We start from the raw sequence: 26,053 nt of genomic DNA on the forward strand, positions 1-26,053 counted from the left end.
AAACGCACACTACTTCGGATTCGGTGGTTTCACGTCCCGCCTCCCTCACAGCTCAACCCTCCAATCAGAAGCGACGTGCCGGTGAGCAGAGCTCACGCTATCCGCCCATTGGACAGCCGCGCCGGCTCCGGACCGCCCCTCGGCCGCTGATTGGACAGTCTGCTGGCAGGACGGTAGTATGATGTGATGTCAGTGGAAAGGTGCGCGTTGCATTTATCTCACAGACCCAGAGGCTGAATGAGAGGGGACCTGCTGCAAAGATCGTTCATGTTTTACAAGATGAACCACTCTGTGCTGTAAACCTGGGCCATGTTGAGTGTGTCTGTTAAAATAGCTGCTTTGGGGCTCAGCTACAGATAGCAAGATGACACCGTGGCAGCCAAAGTTGTGAGTAGCGAGGGAGAAAAAGACGCAATATATAGATAGCTCACAAAAATCTACATTTTAGGGTCCTTACATGTGTGCAGTGTACAAAACATCCAGTTTTTGTAACATCTGTCACATCTGTCCATGGGTAAATTCTGGTCACTGGCGATGTCAATGATATCTATAAAAAGGTGCAGAGTGAGAGCTCTGTTCTATGCTTATTGGTAAATAAAGCTTTTATTTGGAAAGGCTCTGACAAAATGTAGCCTGTAAGGATATAAATGACTCAAAATACTGCAGCATGTTGTTGTGGAAAGTACAACACAAAATGATTTACCATACCAAACACACCAACTGGATGTAGCATAATCAATAAACTGTTGGAGCTGTGGTGAAAGCAATGCAGTAATTGTCTTTTTCTGCCCAGAATTAAAACCCTAGTTGAAGTCAGGTTAACCTAATTTAAAAAATCAAATTAAATAAGTTATACCAAAATGTATTATTTTGGCATGACAACGCCTGAACTAACGATCAAAAGGGACCATTACACATACAGGATCCTCAGAAATGCAGCAATGAAACATATAATTGTGGTATAAACTCCTTAAAACAATAATGCGTTAACAGTAAACAGAATCAACTGGAGAGGATAATTTACAGAATTAGAAGTCATTAGGGGTGTAACGGTTCACAAAATTCACGGTTGGGTTCGGTACGATACAGTGGAGCCACGGTTCGGTACGTTTCGGTACAGTAGAAAACTATAAATGCCAGAGAAATGTACTTGATTTTAAAATATATGTATTCATTTCAACTAACATCATAAAGTTATTCTTTGACTTTGAACAATGATGGAACTATACCTGAGTGACTCATCTTCTGGGGTGTCTTCTTAGCAACACATAAGCATAAAAACAAAAACTGCTCCTTAATGTTATGTAGTATTGTTACTTACATCTTGTATTGTTACTTACATCTTGCAAAAGAGATTTTTAATCTCAATGGGACTACCTGGTTAAATAAAGGCTTAAAAAAATATATACATATATATATATAAATACATTTTTTTTATTTTTCAAACGTATTCGGTTCGTCATGCGTACCGAACCGTGAGCCTCGTACCGAACGGTTCAATATGAATACGCGTACCGTTACACCCCTAGTACTCATGTATTAAAATAGGCAATAAAAAGGCCATGGAATGACTGGTTAGATGATGATGCTTAAAATGACTTCATATATAGAGGGGTACATTGGGCAGATATAGTTTTAATCAAATAAGAAACAAACACACACAGTTGATCGGGCACATAGCAGGTAAAATATTGCAGTGTCACAATAATAAGATAATTTCTCTAACATCCATAAATCATGATAATTACAGTCTAGTTTCCAAATATAAACAAAGATATAAGATATACCCAACTCATATTATTGGAAACAATCATGTAAATGTCCTGCCCGAACATTTAAGTGCAGACTCTTATTTGGGCACAGTTGTGATTATTTGGTTATAAGAAATAGTAAAGTTTCACAAAGACACCTTTATCCAGTAAAGATTGTATTCTGTGTATTTGCATGTCATGACTGTTTGATCCAGATGAAAACAGCTGTAGACTAGAAACTGTCCTAATTGAATTTACAGCAACTATAGATGCTCATGTCTGTTGGATATACCGGCTCGTTGTAAAAAATAAAATAAAAGCGAAATGAGGATAAACTAGCAAAAAGTCCATTAAACAAAAATTATGATATTTTTGAATTTTTTGGGGGAAATCAGGAGCAAAAGCACTAATACAGCACGGAAAAATTACATCTTGGCAGCACATCTGGAATAACGACACTAAGGGTGTTTAGCCTATAATTAATTCTAACACCAGAGAATAAAATACCTTAATCTGGAAAAGGATAGCTTTTCTTCATTTGAGTGGGAATGCTCCTTCTAGTCCTTTTTGTTACTTATATAAGAGGCCCATTAAGTCATAGAAAAGCCAAAGTATGCCCTAAAAAGTCCTAAAAAAGTCATAAATAGTATATCAAAAAAGTCATAGTATTGCATGTTGTGAAAAGTCTTAGTATGACATTGAATATCTAAGAAAAGCCATAGTATAGTATGCCAGAGAAAGTCATAGTATAGTATGCCAGACGTTCATAGTTTTGGCAAAAAGACAGTATATGTCAAAAGACATCCTGAAAAAGATAGAGGTAATATGTTTCTTTAAAAAGTCGAAAGTATGTAAACAAAAAAAGTATTTAAAACGATATAATTTAACAAAAAAAAAAATCATAGCATATGTTGAAAAAAGTCTTTGTACAGTGTGTCTGAAAAAAAGTCTTATAAAGGCCACAGTGTATAAATGTGTGGTTTTACTTGTATATTTTACTCTTTGGTGCAAAGTGAATTTTTACTTGAGCACCGACACTTTTCACGAGCTGTCGGTGCCTCTTTCTGCCCTCTACATGTCAGGTTCTCTGCGTGATTCAAGATCAAACGTTGCAGCAACAGTGTTTTATTGTGAACCTGAACATTTTATTATTTAGTTTTCTAAATCTTTTAAATGAAAGAATTATGGTACAAACATCAGAATAATTAAATGTTTAGAAGGATGTTAATTTTCTCGTTAAGCTTTAACTATATAGTAAGTCATTTGTCAAAAGCCTACAAATTCACTTGAGTGGATCCCAAAACTCAATATCTCGTACTGTAGGTATCCTAGTATAATATATTATAATGCTATGGGCTAAAAATAACAGGGAAGTACTACTACGTATTAACACTATGGGTAAATATTAATAACCACCTTTACCTGTAATGTTTCAGTTGGAATATCAAAGTATTATAGGCCTGATATGAAAGTGCAAAGACAAAAAAACTTGTGTAACAAGTGACCACAGGGTCAACACCAACATCCTGTTAACTCCCGCTGCCAACTATTATCTATTGCTTTCATTTATATCAGGATTGCCTCTACATTTGTAAACATGCTCCCGCTGTCTTATTTAATCATTTAGACTTTAAGCTAAAATGTCTGTCAGGCACTTTCAATTTTATTATATTTTTGAAATATGAAAGTATGAAATACCTTTTGCTTTTACCAAGTCAATTAATTCAATAGTAGAAACAAAATTATCAGTCATTTAATAGTTTAAGTGAATTACTGTTTGCCGCCATAGTTATGAATATGAACAAACATTGAATAAACTGCAATACAAAGTAGCCCAAACATAGAAAAACTGGCCTTTATTTAGTCTTTTTACATATGGCTTTAGCTTTTCTTTTATTACAAACTGGTTTTACAAAAGGTTTCGAAGACTTTTGAATCAACCAGAGGTGGAAAATGATAAAGAGGCCGATGACACTGCAATGGTACATCTACGATCGGAGGCTCCCACACGGCTCTGCCCACAAAGCAGTCACAGATAGTAAACACGGCGAGGAAACACTGCAGCACAACATCGGACACGGGACAAACCAGATGGACGGAGTCCATTGAAATGTTGTAGTCACAGATAAAAAATGCATAGCACACACGATTCCCTTTTCTGTCTCGTATAGACGTCGAAAATGTTCACGCCGCGTTGACGCAAACATTTGATCGCTCGGCTCTTTTCGACCAACAGCGCTCACGGTACCGCTCACGGCTGACTGAAATGTACGAGCAAAATAAAAGACTGCAAAAGCAAAGGCCAACTCGACATCACGGTGACCTGAAGCGTGTCAACGGTTTTCATTCACTACACGGGAAACTCCAGTCGTTAGCCACCACATCAAGACTTCTAAACAAGATCAGTATTTTCTACATCTAATTAGTACAATACAGCTTTCACTTATTTGATTTCAGTGGAATTAGAAGACAGAATCAAGAATATCAAATGCATACTTAAAAATCATTAACACCGCGTTACGTTAGATTGCACCGCATCTAGGTTCAGTTTTCAACGATCCACCGGCTGACACTCGACGTGTATAAAAGTTGTTTCATTTCAAGGTTCAAGTCCATCATGAAGACCCTAGTTCAAAGTTCTTGTCACAAAAGGCATTGCATAAACGGGATATGAAGTCTTTTGCATACAGAGGTCTGCAGAGGGGACTCAGTCTCATGTCTCTCTCCTCGCCTTCTTCTTCTTCGCTGGTTTGGGCGCTTGGCTCTCCTCAGGTTTCTCTGTGGAGACACAAAAAGCCAGAGTGAGAAGGTGTGATTCAGCTTAGATAACAAACTATTTGCATCATTAACTCTGGTTTTTCTGGTTTAGATATAATTTAGTAGGCATGAGGAGCAGCGAGTCGAAGCGAGGTAAATGTACACCATGTATATGAAACAAGATGGTTGGTAAAATAACACTGAAACTTTAACTCACAACCAGTAAGTTATATAAAAACTGTTCTCAGCAGGTCGGCCTATGTTCTCAAATTCAGCAGGGCAGACAATTTATACAAGAGATTAAAACAATGGGCATTTACAGGTATCATGGAAATATGCACTATTACTGGAAATGGAGCAATCCATATTCAAAAATAAATATAGAAAAGTAATTAGAGAGCCTCGTTTAGGAATCTACAATTAAGAGATAACTGCTAAAGCCAGCCAATCAAACAATGGAACTGATAAATGACACATCTGATCTCAGGTCTTTATCGGAGGACACACATGGTTTAGACTAGAGAACTCATGATAAATGGGAATTACAACACGCACTAGTGGGAACCTCTGGAGAATACAGATAGGACTGTGTTTATGGTGGTATGAGAAGATTTGGTGATAGACATCGTCGATAAACACTAAATATTTAGGACATGTAATATGGCATAAAAACTGTCTCAGAAGTCCAGGTTTTGAATGAAAAAAAAGGAAGATGTAAAGACTGTTGAAATATACATGTTTATACATTTAAAGTTGCATCAGTACGTAATATCCCAATTTCCTAATGTCTGTTGTTGCATTCCCCTTTTAAAAAGCTGAACTAATGACTAAAGAGAGTAAAGAAGCTAATAAAGAAAGCTGGTTGGGGCATTGAAAAATGACAGACCGGACATCTGCCAGTAATATTACTCAAGCCTCAGTAATTTCGTCCACCTCCATAAATTACTGTCTGACTGACGTATGTAGCCTTAAATAGTGGGCCCCCATTGTTGGGGTATATATTGTGCTTACTTTGTTGTGTTGGAGCAGAAAGGTTGTTCTGCTTGGCAGTGGGCTCTCCATCAGTTGGCTTCTGTGGCACTTGTGTGACAGGGGGTTTCTGGGATATGTTGTCTTTCACTGGTTGCTCCACTAGCGCCTACAAGAAAAATGTTCCTTTTTTTTAGTCTTTAGATCTCCTCAGCAAGAGATGAATGAATGAGGCCGTTAATCGTCAACGATTTTAAATATGCCAGGAAATAAAATGCTGTGAAGATGATCTGATATGGGGCCAGATTTCGGCATCACTGACCTCGACAGCAGCTGCTTTGACAGGCTGGACGGCAGCAGCATTGTCCCGAGCGGCTGGCTGCTTCTTCACCGAGGCTGCGGGTGGCGCCTCCTTTTCTGGCCCCTCCCCCTTCACAGGACACAAGCAAAGTTTATACCAACCTGTGCAGCTAATTCAAAATAAACTTAACAAAATGTCAAAGACTGCAATATGAATCAGCTGATCAATAGGGCCAAGAGAAAAAAATGAATATCTTTGCATGTGAAACAAAAACAGCTACGAGAGAAGTCTCCCATGTAATAATCAGTGCTTAGGCATTTATTATTATGGGATTATACAGGCTGGATGCACCCGGTAGTATACATGTAGAAGTACACGGCCACAAAGCCTTGTACATTGAAAAAATAAACATTTCTGCAGTTTGTGTTTGTGTTATTGTCTAGCAGTTACCTGGCCAGCTGTTTCTTCCTCCTCTGCAGCCTTCTTCTTCTTCTTTTTCTTCTTTTTAGTTTTAGCCGCTCCATCAGCAGCAGTCTCTCCCTTGTCCTTCTCATCTTCATCATCGTCCTGACAAAAACACATGGATTAGGCTTTCAGAAAACAGGACCAAACAAACCGCAAAACAGGCTGACAACGACATTCTGAACAAGAGTTGCAGAATCTCTGCTTCCAATGGGATGAAGAGACTTCAGCTCTGCAGAGCACTCATTGTTAAGCCACTGTGTGTCGGGTTTAGGAACTCTCTAGAAAAATGGCCCCGTGGCCGACAGCAATACACAAGTCACATTGATGTTAATTATCAAATGAGAAGTTATTTGCACCTGTTCTAATGCTGTGACATGGCTAACTGAAAAGGGTCTTTTAACATAGACGTCCACAGTCTTACGTGGTCGACCTGTAAAGTTAACTGTGTGGGTGAGCAGAAGAAAAACTCAGCAGCCACAATATTTTCCATTCATATTATGATATATTACATTTTTAATAAACGTATAAAATGATCAAAATACAACAATCAAAATGTTTAGTGCAATGACCCGTCTGCCTGAAAATACAGGGGTATCCTGTACCCACATCACCACTGCTGCTAAATCCTTTGAGTCAACTTAAAAGGGCAGCTCCAGAGATTTGACACACCCACGTGTGTCGACAGGTCTTGAGGAGCACTACTGTATGTGAACTAAGCTGTAGAAAGCCTTGTATGGCTCCAGAGGGACCTGTGTAAAATGTGATGAATTGCCTCGGGTAGGGCTGAAGACTACAACTTTGAGAATGAAAAAGATGGAAGTGTGGAGTTCATTTCACAGACCTCCATGGTTAGATCAGCTATTATATTTTACATCTGTGGTAAATCTGTGGTTTTTGACTCCATTTTAATCTGAATCCTATTTATATGCATCACTTAATATTGAATGAATGTGATAAAGTGATGGGAGTGCAATGTCAGATTGATGAGGCGATCTAACTGCAGGATTTGAAAATCTAACTCTGGCGCCATCTGGTGGTAGTACCAAAAACAGCATTGATAAACAGGAACACATGCCACTATAAATACATTTATGTTCATTATCATCATAACAATAAAATTAGTTTTATTCAAATCATTCATGATATCAATCACACCAGTGTTTCTCATGCTAGGACATGACAAAATGTCTGCCATGTGTGTAGTATGTTGTGTTGAGTCTCTACTATGAGCATCAGGGCCACAGTCAGGGCAGAGAACCAGCTGCTCTGGGAACCGCAGCCAGAGGAGTCATTCATTACTAGGTTGTTATTTTTAATGTTTTTAAACTTCCAGGAATACTACCATAATGCTTAGTTTTACTTACAGCCGCTCCAATCAACAGATCAACCTTGGCGGGCTCAGGAGAGGGTTGCTCCAGTGCAGGAGGGGGCTCAGGAGTGGGCTCTTCATAGTTGCCCCAGGCTTCAGAGGGGGCGTTCCAGTCAGAGCTCGGGTCCACTGACCCTCCAGCTGAGAAACACAAACACCATCAGCGAATAGATACAAGTGTGAAAGAGTAGCGCGACTATAAAGCTACAGCAACGTTAGCTAGAGAAGCTTTGTTGTCCTTACTGGGTCCAGACCACTCGTCGTCCACTCGGGGCTGAGTGAGCCAGGACAGGTTGCTCACAGGCTGAGGCTCTGCAGAGACAAGACCAACAACTCAACCTGCCGTCCTCAAGGGAGACTTCGGACAACTGTGCCATCTAGAGGTCTGAGCCAGGTTAAACCACCACTCGCCACATCACCGGTTGCTATTGTATACTCACCAGCGGTACAAACAGCCAGTCCAGCTAAAGACACCAGGTTTCGCTCCGTTGGGGCCATCCCCCCGTCAATCACAGTCCACGAGTCTGAAACACAGTCCACAGATGCTATGATGTCAATATTTAACACAATTAACTTATCACATCAGTGCATCAGTGAGTTAAACTCGGCTATAAGTGTGTAGCTTTTGACATGATGCCAATCAATTCTGATCAATCATTAGTCACCACAGGAACTGGGAGGAAAACCCAGTGTTGCTCTACAAACAGTAAAGTTCTACTTGTTGAAATTCTCACCTGGAGAACACGTACAATTCAATTTAAAACAGTGTTTTAAACCTTAGTTTATCTTAAAAAATAAAATACAGGATCAGACACAAAGCAGTGCAAACTGTGTCTTTGAATTGTAGATGAAGATCATGGGATTGGATCAAGCGCTCCAGACCGCCCACTAAATGAGCCTCGAGGTGAAATCGTTTCAACTGTTGGTTCCAAGGCCAAGAATGAACTTTGAACCTGAGATAAGTTATAGTTTTACTGTTTTATAAATCAAGTTCTGACAGCTGTATTACAACAGTGACTAAGAAATAGACTTTTGAGTGGATTGGTTTTATCTGCTAATACCTTATCCATCTGTTAAAGGTGACGTTAGGATCGCCACCTCTGGCACTGAAAGCCGATATAGAGCTTATCAGCCGATAACCGCTTCATAGAATGCCATAAAACTTTGACATCAACACATGTAGGTTTCCGTGCTAAACCCTTTTTACCATCAATCTCGGCTCCCCACAGCGATGTTGGCTCTCTGCTGGTTGTCCAGGGGCCCGTCTTCGGAGCAGGAACCTTTACAGCCGCGTCAGTCACAGCAGCAGCCACCGCTACCGCCTCACTGCTGTTAACTAACACCAAGAGAGAAACTTCAGACTCCGCCAGAATAAACAAAGATCAAGTTGGCAACACATCCAATATGAGAGTTCCTAGTGAAGCATAGGAACTTATGGTCAATTAAATATTTTTGCATAAATGAGATCAGTGTGGGTGTGTCTGAACAGATAACCAGCGATGGGGGGCACATTCTCTGCTGATAGTTACCTTGAGGTACAACAGCCTCAACCTTCTCTGACTTCACTTTTGCGGATTCTGAGAGGAATAAAAAAGGTCAATATATGTCAAGTACACTATCCATGAGAGCCTATTAATGAAGGGAGCACGCACACAACTCGGCACACACACCTCAGGGAAAACTCACTCTGGGAGTCAATTAAATCCATGTATTTATAGTCAGTCATGTCAAGAGACCAACCAAACGTAACAACAGCTTATACAGAACAACATCTCTCTCCAGGTGCCATATTAAGCCGTTTGCCCAAGATGGCCTGGAGGGTTTGTGATTTGAGTGATAATAGACAAGTAAAAAAAAAAGAAGCACAACACTATTGCTAACTCATTCCTTGATCCAAAAGAAGCAAATCACAGCCTAAATGAAGCTATACATGGTTTTTAGAGTTACGTCTTTTGAAAGCCACCTTTTTTCTTCTTCCGGCTCCCAGACGTGGGGGCTGCGGAGGCCTTGGGCTCTGGGGGAGCGCTCGCACGTGCGTCCTCTCCTCCAGGACTGGCTGAGCCATCGCTGGAACCCTTATCCTTCTTGCGTTGCTCACGCTTCTCCTTGTTGCTGACCTTGGTCTCCCATGTGCCTGAACAGTACCATTAAGTGCAGCGTGGAATTAGTTGCAAAATACTGAGGGTGTCATTGTGGGATTAGTGAGGAAATATGATATGGATTAGGCAGGACAAAGGAAGACTGTTCAAACACACACTAAATATTTTTTGCTGAGGAAAAAAAAGGGACTAACCCAGGTCCCATTTTACCACAACATATCGAGTATGAATGTAGAAGATTATTGCTCTGTTCTGCAGTTCTTTAACACACATTGACATCTTACTGCTGATGATTTAATTTCATCAGCTGCTCCACAGCTGACCACGAGTGTCGGTAGTTCGGTCTCTCTTCTGAGCTCCGGTGGTGCAGACAACTCTGATTAAATAGTAAGCCAAATTTGATTTGAGGTGGTTTATATCTGTAACAATTAAAATGTGCTTAGTTATGGCTCACTAGTACAAGCACAAATAACATTGCTGGTTTGAATGTTAATGATAAAGAGTATATATATATATATATATATATATATATTACGCCTCTTTCAGACCCTGTTTTGTGCGTACGCAACGGTTATAAATGAGACCCCTCCCCTGGGGTCACTGAAAATAGTGGCTCACCTAGAAACAAAAGACAGGCCTCCTCAAAAAGGTGATACAGTGCACAGACATCACTTTGACCAAAAAACCTTATTTATGATGAGATATATAATATTTCACCTTCTTCTGGTTCTTTGCCAGCTGCAGTCTTTGTCTCCTTAACAGCCTGTTTGGCCTTCTTCTTGGACTTCTTTAACTAGACGAGAAATAATGGGCATAAAGTAGAAAAGAAAGTTTAAAAAAACCCATCTGGGTTGAAAGAAACAGTGGAGATACTTCACAGCACACATGATTTCACCTCTAGGAACAGCAACTGGGCAAGCTGCCCCATGTGGACTGAACCATAGGCAGTCAATCACATCAGCATGCTCAAGCCACGTCTATTTATAAGTGAAACTACATCCACTGTCCAAGACTCTCTAAATATGTTACATGTCCTTTTTGTGAACACTATTTCCATCACTTAGTGTATGCACAATTACATCTTCTGAATCCAGCACCTTTAGTACCACAGTTCGTGGTATCCAGAGGGTGGCATGAGATGATAAGGCTGCACCATGTGCACCATGTGCTGTTCAAAGGCAGGAGCCACCTTCCAGGATTGTGCTGCATCTGCGAGCTAAAAGCTGTAACCCAACACTGGCAGCTGGTCTAGTTACATCACTGCAGGGTGACAGTGAGAGAAGGTGGCCTTTTCTCAAGCGACTTACATAAAAGTGGACCCGAAAAATAATGATGTGCAGCGAAGTGCAATTATTAATACAAACACAACCTGGGCAAATCCATCCCACTCGACAAATCAAGATGCTATGGTCACATAACCATGTTGTGGTGGGAGTCCTTAAATAAGTCCTTTACCTCCGTAGCCTTGACTTCTGGTGTTGGCGACTGGTGATGTGGCACGATCTCCTCCGACGCTATGGCGTCTTCCTGTGGTTCAGCAGCTGCTCTCCCATTGGACTGGGCTTTCTGGAATGAACATGTAAAGAACAAATGTAGAGGGCCATGACAATGTTCAGTTATATTCCTTTCAAACGATCAATATGTAAAAACGTCGAAGGCTAGCATAGCCAGGTTAGACAATAGCCTGAAGCTAGCTAGGGTTTGGCTATGACATGATATTCAACTGTCACTGTGGCGTTAGCTTGACAGCTAGCCATGCTAACGATACGGCTAGTAAGCTAGGAAAGGGTGTAAGTTGGTTTCATTTATGCTACGTGCCTTTTCCGTAGTCTTCTTCTTCTTTTTCTTCGGTTCTTCGGATTTGACAGGTTTACCGAAATCCCGCTTTACTTCAATGCCGTCGTCCACGACGCTTTCAGCGGGTCGTTTCTTGAAGAGAGCCCGGCAGGTTGAGGCCCACAGAGCGACCATCAGCACCAGCCCGGTGCATGCCGCTAAGAGGATCACCCATGGTGGTATGAGCTCAGGCTTCAGTCCCAAATCCACGCCGAGCTCGGAGCGCAGTAGCCCCAAACCTTTGGACAACAGTTCATTCAGACGAGTTGTAAGCAGCTTGAACTGCTGAGAGGCCGCGTCCTGCCACTGCTCCATTTGCATTGTTTTTCAAACAGACCGATTGGTCACACTTTGCTTGCCGATATTAGCCGCGCTAGCCTGCAGTGCTAGCTAAAAATAACGGAACGGCTTCGACATGATGGGTGACAATAAATGTATCCCCTCATCCGCAAGCAACATCGGCCGGACTAAGGAGCCAGCTAGCTTGCTATATCTAATTAAGGCTGTGGTACAAAACTAAGTTAGCTTACTAGCCAGCAAGCTAGCTGATATCATCGTAAGATAATACGCCTCCGTTAGCTGACCACCACAATGTGACCGCGAGCAAGCCAGATTCACCTCATTTGGCTCAGTTTTGACTGGAGGAGAAGTGTTGCCTTCACTGTCGCTTGTAATGTGCAGTTTCCAGGTTGTAAATCCACGTATCATAGCATATTGTCCAAAAAGCTGACCTGCAATGCTCGTAACAGTCATTATTCTGAAGAAAACATATTTTAAGTGACAGAATTAAGATTATGCAGAATTACAGGTAATTATTTGGAATGACATTTCTGTATCGTATGTGCTATTGGTTATTGACAAGGTGCCATAGCCCAATGAATAACACAGCCCAATGTTTCGGGTGCTGCATATTTGACCAACCTATTTAACTGAGCACACAAAATTCCATTTTTACAAAATCTTATGAAGGCATCACAAACTGCCATGACCGCACCAGGATATTGACGTGGCTATGATTTCTACCACGCGAATTGGCCTAAATCCTTAGTTCGTCAACATTTCCAGTCCCACTACCAAAAACCATTGATTGTTTTTAGCGTCTTGTCAATCTGTAGCTGCTAATTTCCAGCCATACGACGATTACATTTCTAAAACCCTACTTCGTATGATTTTTCTTTTACATTTTGTTCCATTTACAATATTGCAAATACACAAAAAACTGACTCGCTCAACAAATCTATTCCTTAACTGCGCACAAACACGAAAATGCTACTACAGTACCAAATAGCCTATGTGGGGCTCGGGTTGAGTAGAGATTAAACAGCCCTCTCCGGTGTGTAATAAGTCAAAACTTTGTCACAGGTAAGCGACCTCCTCTCACGCCAATGTAGCAAGAAATCCCCACTACTCTTAACTTAAAGCACTGGGAAATGAAAAGCAGGCCAGAGAACTTATTTGCATCCAAGTTTATTTTGAAATTCCCTACTCCCCCTGTACAAGAAAAAAAAAGGACTTTCCACAAAGGCAGCAGTGAACTGTCAGTGATATTACTTTTCTAGGGAAGGAACAAACTTATAATCACAGTGCGTCTTCTTTTAAATACTTCTACTGCTGTCATCTTTGGCTGGGTTTCGGCAGACAGCTTTCTGTCAAACCACATTCCTGGGAAGCAAAAGTTTAAGCCAATAGAGCAGGGCTGTAGGCTTTACGTTTTACAGTGCCAATGCAGGAATGTTCTGGACTGTATACCTCTTCTTCATTAACAAGAAAAAAAACAAGAAAAATTGAAATAAAAATAAGCAGTTTGTGTTCACAACACAAACAAATATTACCGCCTGGGGAGATAGTGACAGTATGTCGAATTTCATAAAATTGTATAGACAAAAAATAAATCTACAAAAATGGAGCAAGGTAAATATTACACAACAGTAAACATGTTTTGTTTTTTTTTCCTTTTTTTAAACTTATGTCGAACCTCTACACAAAACCAAAGTTCTTGGTCTTAATGGCGAGCAGGAGTTTCTGTTTGAGTATCTGTTTTGAAGAATATAGTGGCACGTAGAGACGTGAGATGCAGGTGTTGGCTGTGGGGAGGTGCTGGTCGTCTGGAGGCCGGATGGTGATGGAGGGCATCGGCTGGAAGCCCTCCTCGCTGGCTGGCAGGGAAGGGCTGGAGGTCCAGAAGTACACCTGAGTACAAGGAACATTGGAAGTCACATTCGCCATTTCCATAAATTGTATTTTATGAACACTATTGTAATGTTTGTGTACTGGATTAAGTCGGAAGAAAATGGGCAACGAGTGTTAATGTCTGACAATGCAATTACAGACTAAAGGCTCGTCTCCACTGGATGTTACTGTGACACTTATGTTGTCCTTAAATCTAAACAGAAAAGGATAATTTAAACAAAGCTGTGGCACTTTATAAGCCCATGCTCCTCCGTCACATCATCCTAAAATGGGATTTTTTTCCCACTATATTTTACCTGCACTTACATTTACTTTTTTGCAGCCCGCAAAAAGAGTTTCAGGTGATTTATCTCTCTATTCTGCCCACGCTGCCTGGTTGAGCAGCATGTGGGTGCCTCAATGAGCAGTCGGCTCAGATGCACGTGGCCCTTCTAGAGATTCGAGGTCTGGCCTATTTGTTTACGTGTTTGGTTAACGGCACATATGGACAGTATACTGACATCATACCAGCAGCATAACTACAGCTTTGATGTCTAGATCTGTAGGACATGTCAGACATGAAAACAAGTTCATATTTATTTGTTTGAAAATAAAAGCCCTCTAGCATCTTTCTGTGGACAAAATGGCTTCATTTGTTAACACAAGGTTTGTATTCTGAAATATCTGTAGGACAGTGTTGTGGAAAATTCAGTGACTTGCACTGCTCCCTAAATTACCAAGTAAGTAAGTACCAAATTTTAATCGTTATTTACATACGAGCACACGCTTTTTAACCTTTTTCTGTCCAAAATAGATCACATTTATAATGAAATGAATGACACATTCTGGCCATTATGAAAGGCCAACTCTGTAGAATGAAGGGCTGGCAACAGCAGCAGCAGCAGCGCCGTCTGTGTGAGGCATCTATCACACGCTGCTCCCTCAGGCAGTGTGAGCGTCATGTAATGTACAAACAACAATTATTACCAATGTTAAGCACTGAACTGCTGAGAGCCACAGGGAGTCCCTCTGTTTTGTAGGATAATGATCATGATGAGAACAGACTTACCAGATCTTGCCTCTCAGTCATGCTCATCTTTTCCACTATGGACCAAAACCAGCGTTTAAACTGCAGTAGTTTGTCTGCATTTTCCCCTGTTGGATGAAGTGCAAGTCTTACTTTGTTGCAGTGAAAATGTACAACCGTAAAACGTTCATGTCTGAATGAATGCAGGAAACAGGTAAGACAGGAAAATAAATAGAAGCAGATACAAAGAAGAGATTTAAATATAGCAGCTTACCAGATTCATCATTGAAGGAGGTGAAGCTAATGAGCATCTGGACGTTGACTTCTCCACAGCCGTTCACCAGCAGCCTGAAGTCCTCAGCCGTCAGGTCCTCCAGGGCGTTTTTAGGAAGCACATCCAGCAAACCCTTCCTCATTGCCTTTAGACAGACACACATCATCACTGGGGTGAATACTAATTCTGGAAACTGACAAACTTTGAGAAAAGGTTTGGTTCAAAGTGTGTTACTCACATGGAGAGGCTGCTCAGCCACCACCAGCATTCTGTGCTCAGCATACTTCCTCACGTACTCGTACACGTTGAGAGGAGTTACTGGCATGTTGACCCCACCAGACAGAAGCTCCACCTGAACCGGGGAGAATAAGGCATCAACAAACTCTTCATGGAACAACATATTTCAGTATTCATGTTCTGCTTTCAGAAAGCCGAACCTGAAGCTGTATATTTATCATATCAATGTCCTGTGGTGCAAATTATGTGTAGAACTGAAACAGAAAAACAGGCCAATCATAGTTTCCTCATAGATTGATATTTATATTTTGTATGCGGATGCACTGAATAAGGACAGCCTGTGTATAGATTTTGGGGCATTATGGGTCTGAAAGAAACGTTACAGAAAGAAAGCACATTTTGCCAATTCTCTTCTACAGAAACTGTGACTGTTCTGACGAAAATTAGCACAGCAACTAAAAATGAATTATTGTAATTCATGTTGCTAATTTCCAGTAAAACACAGAGTTGCCTGTACCTACCAGGTAGTGTTGTGCTAGATCAATTTAAAATTGTACTTTTTAAAAGCATTGCCTTTAGTTTCTCGCCACTTCCTCCAGCAACATGCTCAGGTCATTGCACCCTCTTATCTTGGTTTAGTGCGCTGCTATTTAAACTCTATACAGCATGCCATCGACAGCACTTCAGTGTTGCACTCTGCGACACAATGACAGTGTGGTCCTTTACCTGTCCAGCCCCTTCCTCTTTGCAGAGGTCAATGGCAAAGGCAAGGTCCATGGCAGCAAATACTGCATCTGCTTCACCAGCCTGAGAATGGCGGATCAGCTGCCGCAGGCTCTCATACATGACCGGGTCAAAGAATGCAAAGTCATGCCAGTTCACCTGCAGTAACAAAGACAAGTACATTTAGCAACCGCCATTCTGAAAAGCACCAACAGGATGTGGCAGGTTCTGACAGTGGGTGCAAAAATATGTCATAAAGATATCTCTTACCTTTCTCCCAAGCAGCACTTTGATGACATGTCTGTTCAACGTGATTGGACAGAGTTCATTTTGAAGCAGACACAACCCCAGTATTCTGTCGAGAAAACACAACATGTAACCTATTGCGTCCTACGTCGTTAAAGATGTGACTCCCTGACGTTCTCGTCTGACCAAACTATACAGATTACAAGTCCCTTAATGTTTGACCCATAAAGCGGACAATTCATTACCTGCCAATGTTACGGAAGCAGTTCAACCGGGCTTCTGTGTTCTTGCCGGGCCGAGGGGAGTAGAAGCCTCTTTTGCCCGGCTGGTAGAAGAGAGGAGCGTTGTCGTCCCCATCGTCTGGGTCGTCCAGCTCCATGTCGACGACGCTGCGGGTCGAGCCATGGCGCTTACGGTTTTCCTGCTGCTACAAGCACACAAAACGGAGGAGGCTGTTAGAAGCATGTATTGCACAGAGGCATTTATGTCGATAGGAGATAAATATTGGTTGATATGCTAAACCACACCTGATTATTTCCAACACAAATTAAAGGGTTAAACTCTACATGTAACGGGAGTATAGAGTGGAAACAGAGATGTTGCGTTTACTTGTGCTTTCTCTGGAGCCTCCAAAAGACCCAGGTCCAATATGCTGTCGGCACCATTTTCCCTGGAGGAGACAAAAGATCAAAAGTTTATAGTTACTTTAAAAAAATAAAAATAAAAATAAAAATAAAACTTTCCCTATGACATAATTTACAGTCTACTCGCAGAGCACTTTAGAGTCACGCGCCAGGAGAGCAGAACAATGCGTGTCACTACAGTGAACAGATGGTTTTACCTTCCATGTGCAATGAGAAGCTCCATGGCCTCCTCCACCCGGGCTCGGAGAGAATCCTCACTAGCCAGCAGCAGCAGCAGCTGGGCGGGGGACAGCTCCAGCAGCATGCCTGTGATTTTACTGGCAAACGCCTGAGGAGGAAAACACACAGCTGGTGTCAGCGTGGTGAAGGAGAGCTTCAATTGTTCCAGTTAGACACACATACGTATACATTCAGTTGTGCAGTGGAGTAGTCAAAGTATGTAGATGTATGTAGTAGAAAATTGATGAGTCTTGATGATGATTGAATGTGCAATGCCAAATTAATGCAAATCTGGAAGAAGTCCAGAAATGTCGACCTGTTTCTCAGTTGATAAAAATGAGTTTTTTGTAAAACATAGCTTTGGCGGATGCAGATGATTCATTACCGGTTGCATGGCGTGAACACGTGGGTAGAGCCTTTCACCCAGGGCTTGTCTGTGTGCAGGCAGGGGGTCGGGCTCATCGCTGGGGTTTCCCTCTGACGAGGGCCTGAAAGGCCGGGTGTCTATGGACAGCTGCCTCCTTGAGTCTCTGTAGAGCACAAACACACAGGTTTATCTCAGTCTCGCACAGCAACAAAACCTTTTTTTTTTGTTTATCGTTTAAAAAAAAGGGGGGGGGGGGGGGGGAGAAATCTGTAACACGTGTGAGTTTACCGGTCTCTGTCTCTACGAGATCCCGCTCGAAGCCCTCCGCTTCTCCGCTCTCTTTCCCGGTCTCGGTTTCTCAGGCGCTGCATTAGATCTACAGACACAAACACACATTGAATAGTTCACAGTAATGTGTAAAAAAAATGTATGTCGAAAAAATTCTATTTTTAATCATGTGATGACTGCTTTAAGCATCATAAAAGTACCATTGAATGCAACAATGAATGAGTTCCATAATACAGTATAGTTTCTATGTATTGTCATACTTGAATTGTAATCGTGATGACACGTACTGCTGGCCTGCATGCCCTTGCTGACACTCTGAACACAGTCCAGATTGGGCAGCTTATCGTTTGAGAGGAGGGCCAGGGCGATGGCCGTGTAGAAGCTGCGGGCCACGCCGCTGCCCTCGCCCGGCTCATCTTTGAAGGTGACCTTCACCCGGTGCACAGCCATGGGTGTGGTTGTGCAGCGCCTGCCGAAGTGTGTGTTGAGCTGACGCATGGTCTGCTGTATCAGCTGGTCTCGATCCCGGTCCACCTCCAGGGCCAGGTCCCGGGACTGCAGGTTCCTCAGCTTCTCCATCTCCCGACGGAACTTGGATTCCTTTACTTCAAAGCCGCCAAGCTCTGTGAGGATCTGGGATATAATAATAATGACAAAATCATTATGGGCATGCACTCCAGCATCAGGGACACCATCACGCCAAAAATAGAAAATAGTGTTGCATATATGCAAACGGTACAAAACCCCATTTAATTAGTACCGGTACTTGAATGACTGTTATAATAAAAGCTGTAGGCTGTCCTGTGAGTTCCGCCCATGTGTGACAGCGGGGCAGTGTGTGTGCGTGTGTCGCACTGTTAGAGAAGTCATAACCAAAGACCAGTCTCGGAAGATTCAATTTTAGTCACCAGATAAATTTGCTGTATTTCTTCCAGAATCTTTTATTTAACATTCATATCTGCAGTACATCTTTGAGCCACACGGGGAGCCTGACTGTTTGTATTGTTCTGATAATTGTAACCTACGTATGACATCGAATCTAATATGAAAGGCTAGCATACATTTCAGCTGCACAGTCGCACTCTGAGCAGATGTCAAAAAAAGAAGGAATTCCTCAACGCAGCTCTAATAACCGACCAAATGTACCGATACAATTATACTCCCCATCTTTTCTAAATCTGTCCGAGCATCTCCTGTAATTCGGCAAACACATAATACATATTTTTTTACCATGTTTCTCAGTAACATGACATGGACAGAAAGGAAAAACTGTTGTATTGTGACAACATAAACAAATAATTAAGAGTTGCCCGTCTGCAGCTCTATACATCTTGCAGCTGATCGTTAACAGCCAAACACACCAGTGAATATTGGATGTACATTCCACAAGCTGTAAGGATTCTATTGGGATGGCCATGTTGCCTTCCTGCTGGGAGCGCATGTCATTTTAGGTCAGGCATTTGCTGCATTTTAAGTAAAAACGTATTGAAGTATCTATTTTTGAGTTAAAACTTCTTGACAGTACCCCGTCTTTTATACTTGTATAAATGTTTTATTTTCTTGTAAATGAATAATATATAAAAAAATTTACCGATCCAGGCTCGGCTCCGACATCCTCCATGAAGACACGACCAAACAGCTCCAGTGACAGACGCCAGCGGCCGAGTAGCATGTCATGTGAGATCATCATCCCCATGAAACTACAGTGAGGTCTGGACAGACAGGAAAACAAACTGATGCTGTATTTGCATTTTAATACTATTTAAAACAAAATTATCGTATATTTAACCATTTGAGATCTTCTTCAGGGCTTGGTTCGCTGTAGTCTTCTCTGCCAGTTCCAGATGATATTTAAATATACTGTATATATAAGTTCACAGGCTAAGCCCAGCTAACAGGCTTATTTCGGAGGGAAATATTAAGCTGCCACTAAACCAACATCACAAAGCACGGATTAGTGTTTGGTACCTGAATGAATGCAGAGGGGGTCCATCACTTTCAGTGAGGCCAATCTCAGCCAGGAGGCTGCTCTTCAGCTGGGCGGCGAGGTCATGGGGCGAAGGGCCTGGTTTTGAAGCCTCCATCTCCTGTTCTGCTAGTGACTGGCTCTCAGTGCTCCGCTGGCCAGTTTCCATACTCATAACATTCTTCAGGTTGGCTGAGTAAGACAGCTTAGTGGGCAGGATCTGCTTCAGTAGAGTTCAGGGTAGTTCTTTAGTAACGTCAACATACGTCTTCGACGTCGACAGTGTGATGATAAAAGAATGGAAATATGAAAATGGGACACAGACCACAGGCTGTGCTCCAATATCCACACTTTAATTTCAGTGTAAGCAAAAAAGAACGACCCAAAATATCCATTATTTCTTGCTTTCCATTATTTCCAATGCTTTTAAATGCCACTGGAAATAATGACAAAATAATAAATCCTGGATAGTTTTTACAGATTTCTATTCAAAAGTCCAGTTACTCGTTATCGTTACTGTTATGCGTGGATATTAGAACACAGATGCCAGCGTGTTTGTCCAGTGAAGAGGGGTGGTATACCTGAGAGGGGGAGGGTAGAGAGGAGCCCATGTTTACCTCCAGGCAGTTCCTGTCCATGCTTGCCTCAGCCAGGCCTTTGGTTGCCATGTACGAGGATGAGTACAAGCTCTGAGAAGGACGACCGAACAGATCCTCCTTCCTGGCATTAGGCTGTTAGAGAGGAAGCTAAATTAACTTTAAGCCAAAGATTGCATTGGGCCACTATACATATATTGTGTTGCGTCAATCTAGCGAATGAATTTGTCTATCAGTAGGAATCCACTGCCTCAGCCCAACAACCACTGAACTTGGCTGCAGAACAGAGAACATATTTCTGCATGTTCCAGCCATTGTCTGCTCCGGACTTTTCATTCTTTTGGTTTGTAGCAGAATTTCATCAAGAAATTTGACTCTCTCTCTTTTTGTCAACATTAAAGAAGCTATCATTTTGTTAAACTATTAGAGTTGTAAGTGGACTGAACTGGCCGGGGTTCTGTGTTAATGTTCAGTGTGAGTCATTCGATCTGTACATTGCATGCATAAAAGTCATACAGTATGTTATGGCTGAGCACAAGGGCTGATTAAGACATGTAGCAAGATTAATAAAAACACAGTCCGCCCATTATCCAACCAGGCATCTTCTCGACGTGTCACTTAAGCACCGACACATCGCCCGATTGGGCGATGTGACCTGTGACCTGCCTACTCATATTTTGACACATGCACGCCGGCCATCACTGTATGGCCTGATGCTAAATGTAAGGAGGTTTGTGGACGTGCATCTTTAACCCTTCCATCTTCACACGGAGATACTGACCTGCAGGAGGTGGGGCTGGTCTGCCAGTGGGATGGCCTCAGCCAGGGGAACATCGAAGGGGTTGGGTGGGATGCAGCCCAGGAAGGTCATGGAGTCAGAGCGACGGAAGAAGGGGTGGTTCTGACCCGTTTCAGCTGGGACGGGGTCCTCATCCTTGTCCTGCAGAGTTGAACCTGAGGCAAAGCACAAACAAATCTGTCAGCACACATATCAAAATGACAGTTCGAAGTAGTTATGACATTTATGACTACCGTACTTTTCGGAATATAAGCCGATACTTTTTACCCCACGCTTTGAGGCGTCTGCTTAAAGTCCGGTGCGATTTATATACGGGTTTTTCCGGAGCTTTTCTCCGCCACAACAACCGCAACTTCCGGTTCCGGTCTAACACAACATTTACTCGCTCCCGACACAGAACAGTTGCTACCAGCAACCCCTCTGCACCAGCTGTTACTGACGGGGTCGCTACAATATGGATGAAGTACCTTTGACCTACCTCTCACTCGGACTGTTAACAAAAAAGGTTGAACAGCAAGATGCTTTTAACAGTACATGTCCGACTCGCTAGCTTCTAAGCTAATTTTAACATTACCGCCAATGGGGAAATGCTAACCGCGATTAGCATTAGCGAATATATAATATATCTTTGTACATCTTTTCATGCAGACATACTTGCATTACAGACTAAGGTCTCTCACGGCTACCAAACGAAAAGCAATGAGGCAATAACTGTTGTTGCTCATAGCTCTGAATAGCTGTTGTGCTAGCAGTAATTGGCCAATTCAGTTAGCCGTAAATGCTATTCAGAGCTATGAGCAACGTAGACACGCTGCGTGAGAAGATGGATCCCAGTGGATCCTAACAGCGTGGAGCAGTGTGAAAGAATCCACCATCACCAACGGGTTCCGAAAGGCTGGACTGCTGCGAGATGAGGTGGACAGCGCAATGAGGAGGACAGCGCAAGCTCAAGGGCGGATTTGCCTCGGGAGCAAAGTGACACTGAGGGTGCAGAAGAAACACGGACTGAGTGCAACGAAGCAATTCTGAGGCTGTTTAATTCCGACACTGAAGAAGAGGACTTCAATGGTTTTAGTGCACAGGAGGACGATGGTGACAGCGATCCTGTGTCGATCCAGCCACTTTCCGGCTCGGATCAGAGGGATTACCGGTACTGTAAGCAACTTCCCGGCTTGGACCTGTGCGGAGCGTGTGGAGACGCCTCCTAGTTGACTTATTACCGTTTTTTCAGTTTTCTACAGTTCTACAAAACTTGTTAGACAAAACTTGTTCAAGAGTTTTTTTGTGTGGGTGTTTTTGTGTGCGTGTTTTTGAGTGAGAGAAATAAATCATCTTGGTTTGCAATATAACTCCGCTGTCCTGAGTCTGAAAGTACGGTAGAAAGTACGGTAATTGACTGTTATTAGATGTTAGTTATCTGGCTTACTCTGGTTGGTGTCCTCGTCGTTCTCGTGTTCAGAATCCTCATTGTCCAAACCCAGTTCCAAAATCTCTCGATTCCTTAAAATAAAAGTAGATTACAAACACTGTTGTCGTCAAAGAAGGGTTAATTTAATAAGCCGTGGTTAATCAGTTGTCCTAATGACCACCGTTCTTGCCCTTTGACTCGTCAAGCAAGACAATCGACAAAATTGTGTGACAGCAGGATTTTGTTTCGGTGGCTATCATATGCAATTTTATGCAGAAACCAATTTTATGTGTTAGAATGCCGTCTTTGTGTAACCAAAGACGGCATTTTAACTGATTTTCTTCATTTACCTCTTTCTGTCCATCTGTGGGGTGTCCAACGTGGTCTGCTGGTTCATGGCCTTGATCCAGTAGATAAGAGCCTGGAAAACGTAGGCCACGTGTTTCAGTGAGCACACGTCCAGCACTGGAAGCACATCAGAGTGCTCATCGTTGTGGGAACGCATTAGTGATAAGGCGTAGTTCAGGAAGTCGCCCCGCGCCGACATCATGCCCTGGCGAGCAGTCAGCAGTGTAGCTGCTCTCCTGAAAGAACACAAAACCAGTGAGAACACTACAAATCTGGAGTTCATTCAATACACAGTGTGGACCAAAGAGCTCTTCTTGTCAGAATTTGTGTGTGTAAAGTTTTTGTCCCATGTCGGATTGTCACATTTATTAGTCCAGAAATTTCCAGAAATCTTTATTTATTTTTTACCTGCGTCCCTCAAGGGTGCGGAGGCTGGCCTCCTCCCGGGCCGTCATGCGTTCCCTGCGAGCCGAGTGCTGAGATGCGTGGAGCGGGTGACTGGGGTGACCCGGGTCTCCGGCGGATGACAGAGCCGAGCCGTATCTCAACTGAGCCTCGGTGGAGTCCATGATCGACACCATCCAGTTCCAGGTGGGAATCAGCTTTTCTTCCACATAGTTCTGGTCCCAACAAATGATCAACATTTCACTCTTATTCAACTCACTAGACAGATAAGATTGATCTAAAACATGATATTGTTCAGACAGTCATTGTTGTCCCCTGCCAATTTAAGTGCGCACCCAGAAAAATACAAGTTAACATTGAACCAGAACCTAAAATTCAGCTTCAATAAATGTGTAGCCAAGCTTAGGTTTCCTGGTATTTCTGCACAGCTGCAGATAAATATCAGGCTGCACTAATATTACTAGTATTATACTGTATTTGATTCCAGTGGTGGCCGTTTATGATAGTTTCCGACTTGTGTGTTCCAAACATTTCCAATAACTCCAGAGAGTTCAAGTCCAAACGTTTTGAAAAAAGTTAGATACAATCATTACCAAAATACACATTTTATCAAACCTTGAAAAACAACATTTTTACTGCGGTCAAAAAACTGCCCTCCAGCTCACCGCACACACAGATGAGTTATATTCATTCAATTTGATTTAATAAAATTGTTCTAACTCATTTAATCCAAATTGAGGTTTTTCTGTTTTCATCATTAACCTCTCAAGATGCAGAATTTGGGGGGGGGGGGGGTTTAAACAACAATCTTATACTCAATAATTAAATAGCCATGGTTTACGACACTGTCCTCATACCACCATGTATTAATTCTAAACTTGTGAAATCAGCAGGTTGGTGCCTTGACAGAGTAGTGAGAGTACTTTGTTCACCACACGACGCCCGTGTATCTCACCTGCAGGTTGACAGCATCCTGGTAGGTGAGCTTTACAGCAGCAGGGTACTGCGAGTAGACTTGTTGGTTGTACTTGGGAATCAGACTCATGAGGTCTGAGATCTGTCTTATGACGATGCTATAGGCCCGGGCCAGGCTGCTGGCAGATGTCAGATAGCTGCTGGAGTTGCTGGCCTCCAGGGCCGCCGCCGCGGCAGCCGCACTGGAGCTGATCGCACTGGAGCGACGCAGGTTGGTAGGGTCGATGTATATCAGGCCTGTGGAGCTCGCTGAGAAGAAGACAAAGATCAGGTACGATCAATACACACCGTTATCATCTGGAACCGCAAACAGACATTTAAAAAAAAAAAAGAATCCCAGAGCTCCACTGACCAGCAGGTGTTGAGGAGCTGGAGGGAGCGCTCCCAGTGGCCCTCTGGCTGGGGGTGTTTCTAACCGCCCACTGCATGGAGCGAGGAGCCTGGGCTGCACTGTTGGCATGGGAGGCGGTAGTCGTCCTTTCCAGCGGCTCATCCAACAGGAACGTCTCCTGGTCGACATCGTCGCTCTGACTGCTGCTGCTGTCCGAGTCGCTGGAGTCATTGGACTGGGAGTCATCCTCTGAAAAGAAGGCAGGGACACTGCTGGCACCTTCGGGGAGGAGGAGGAGGAGGAGGAGTAGATGGGATGAAGAAAAAAGATAAAGGAGACCAGTTTAATGGCTTTCGGGTTCATCCCACCTCCCTGTCTTTTGTCTGTCACATCAGATTTATCGAGCCAGGAGTGCAGGTTAGTGAATCACACCACTACAAGGCCAAACAACACTAATATGATGGTGCCAACACTGAAGTCAAAACAACAGCTGCAGTCTCTGTTGATCACCTTGTACTAAATAACATAGGACTTAATTTATGTATTTTTAGTTTTTTTTTTTTTTTTAAAGATTGGAAATCTTTGAAAGAACAGCAATGTTTCAAATGTACTTCATATTCTAAACAACATCATCATTAGCAAGAAAGACATTTTAGATGACCAAGGAGAAGAAAAACACTACACCAATTGGGAAAGCTACAGGTTGATTAGTGAGTTATTTGGGTGAAAAGGACAACACTTGTGATGAATTTTGGTTAAAAATGACAGACAATAACGGTGGAATGTGAGAAAGGGACGAACTGAAGGAACTCTCAGCAGGAAACTGTGTATGCACTTTGCAAATTCACTCTTGCCCTGACTGATCTGTATATGCATTGAAGTAAAGAGGAGCTCCTACCAAAAATAGGAAATGCCAAGGACACCCTACTGCCTGCAAATGAAATACATGGGGTATTCAGCCAGGGACCATTTTGTCTGCTGTATCATTAGCTCTACAAACATAAAGCCCCACAATTTCAAAATGCTGACTGTGAAGCACCAATGATTTTGTGAAGACTGCATTTGTCTGCAGTCCAAGGAAAATAAACCACAGTGCAGCAAGACAGAAATGCAATTTCTATTTCGTAAGCAGTTGGAGCCTCAAAAAGATTTGGAGAGATTTCAGTTTAAAGAGGTCAATAAGAATGTGACCGCATTTCCACCAAGAAAACAACTAGTTTTATGAAGGGGGATTTAAAAGGAAAAACTAAAATGAAACCTAAACTGAAAAATGAAAAACAGCTGTTGACCAACCTGCTTCAGAGCCAGCTGTGGCTGCTGTGACTACACTCCTGCGGCCGCTAGCGTTATCCTGATTGCTGTGGTTACTTTCGCTGTCGCTCTCCGTTTCAGCCGCTGCCAGAAGATCCAGCTCCATGTCGCTTCCTGAGAGCAGAGGCGAAGACAACAGATGCTTCACTCGCTGTTGGGTGCTTTCAGATTCA

At 42.6% G+C, this 26,053-nt stretch overlaps 2 protein-coding genes across 11 annotated transcripts in view; both read right to left on the bottom strand.

The window, feature by feature from the left end:
- Positions 1 to 3,590: 3,590 nt before the first annotated feature.
- On the bottom strand, positions 3,591 to 12,153 carry LOC306782131 (protein LYRIC-like). 2 transcript variants are annotated; one of them, XM_079275324.1, is made up of 13 exons: positions 11,530 to 12,153; positions 11,167 to 11,277; positions 10,429 to 10,504; positions 9,576 to 9,746; positions 9,142 to 9,189; positions 8,820 to 8,948; positions 8,053 to 8,136; positions 7,856 to 7,924; positions 7,608 to 7,753; positions 6,229 to 6,345; positions 5,800 to 5,907; positions 5,520 to 5,646; positions 3,591 to 4,529 (listed from the first exon to the last, which is right to left on the bottom strand). In XM_079275324.1, exons 1-13 carry the CDS (start codon positions 11,866 to 11,868, stop codon positions 4,465 to 4,467), a joined length of 1,590 nt encoding a protein of 529 aa, XP_079131450.1. In that variant the 5' UTR covers positions 11,869 to 12,153; the 3' UTR covers positions 3,591 to 4,464. The 2 variants fall into 2 exon arrangements, with proteins under 2 accessions (XP_079131450.1, XP_079131451.1); XM_079275325.1 differs by lacking the exon at positions 9,576 to 9,746.
- A 1,255-nt stretch (positions 12,154 to 13,408) lies between these two features.
- Positions 13,409 to 26,053, bottom strand: part of ubr5 (ubiquitin protein ligase E3 component n-recognin 5) — a 33,398-nt gene continuing 20,753 nt past the window's right edge. For 3 of the 9 annotated variants that reach the window (XM_079275349.1, XM_079275352.1, XM_079275348.1), the window contains 23 exons: positions 25,863 to 25,994; positions 25,468 to 25,500; positions 24,591 to 24,848; positions 24,219 to 24,487; positions 23,267 to 23,478; positions 22,861 to 23,094; positions 22,529 to 22,602; positions 21,085 to 21,257; positions 20,289 to 20,438; positions 19,710 to 19,927; positions 19,333 to 19,453; positions 18,002 to 18,374; positions 17,742 to 17,829; positions 17,472 to 17,616; positions 17,065 to 17,195; positions 16,833 to 16,893; positions 16,469 to 16,650; positions 16,248 to 16,332; positions 15,981 to 16,136; positions 15,256 to 15,369; positions 15,018 to 15,162; positions 14,786 to 14,871; positions 13,409 to 13,737 (listed from right to left, as the gene is read on the bottom strand). In XM_079275349.1, coding sequence (XP_079131475.1) covers positions 13,525 to 13,737; positions 14,786 to 14,871; positions 15,018 to 15,162; positions 15,256 to 15,369; positions 15,981 to 16,136; positions 16,248 to 16,332; positions 16,469 to 16,650; positions 16,833 to 16,893; positions 17,065 to 17,195; positions 17,472 to 17,616; positions 17,742 to 17,829; positions 18,002 to 18,374; positions 19,333 to 19,453; positions 19,710 to 19,927; positions 20,289 to 20,438; positions 21,085 to 21,257; positions 22,529 to 22,602; positions 22,861 to 23,094; positions 23,267 to 23,478; positions 24,219 to 24,487; positions 24,591 to 24,848; positions 25,468 to 25,500; positions 25,863 to 25,994 — 3,653 coding nt within the window. In that variant the 3' untranslated portion in view covers positions 13,409 to 13,524. The remainder of the gene's footprint in view (positions 13,738 to 14,785; positions 14,872 to 15,017; positions 15,163 to 15,255; positions 15,370 to 15,980; positions 16,137 to 16,247; positions 16,333 to 16,468; positions 16,651 to 16,832; positions 16,894 to 17,064; positions 17,196 to 17,471; positions 17,617 to 17,741; positions 17,830 to 18,001; positions 18,375 to 19,332; positions 19,454 to 19,709; positions 19,928 to 20,288; positions 20,439 to 21,084; positions 21,258 to 22,528; positions 22,603 to 22,860; positions 23,095 to 23,266; positions 23,479 to 24,218; positions 24,488 to 24,590; positions 24,849 to 25,467; positions 25,501 to 25,862; positions 25,995 to 26,053) is intronic. The other 6 variants (XM_079275356.1, XM_079275350.1, XM_079275355.1 and 3 more) reach the window with 3 other exon arrangements.

The sequence above is a fragment of the Melanostigma gelatinosum genome, assembly GCF_949748355.1.
Source record: "Melanostigma gelatinosum genome assembly, chromosome: 9".
NCBI lineage: Eukaryota > Metazoa > Chordata > Actinopteri > Perciformes > Zoarcidae > Melanostigma > Melanostigma gelatinosum.

Excerpts from the sequence above, each read along its gene's own strand:
- LOC306782131 (XM_079275324.1), bottom strand. The coding sequence starts at position 11,868 with ATGCAAATGGAGCAGTGGCAGGACGCGGCCTCTCAGCAGTTCAAGCTG. Across the intron at positions 10,505-11,166 it reads CAGAAGTCAAGGCTACGGAG|TTAAAGAAGTCCAAGAAGAA; the intron begins GTAAAGGACTTA and ends TTTCTCGTCTAG. Across the intron at positions 6,346-7,607 it reads ATCTGTTGATTGGAGCGGCT|GACGATGATGAAGATGAGAA; the intron begins GTAAGTAAAACT and ends TGTTTTTGTCAG.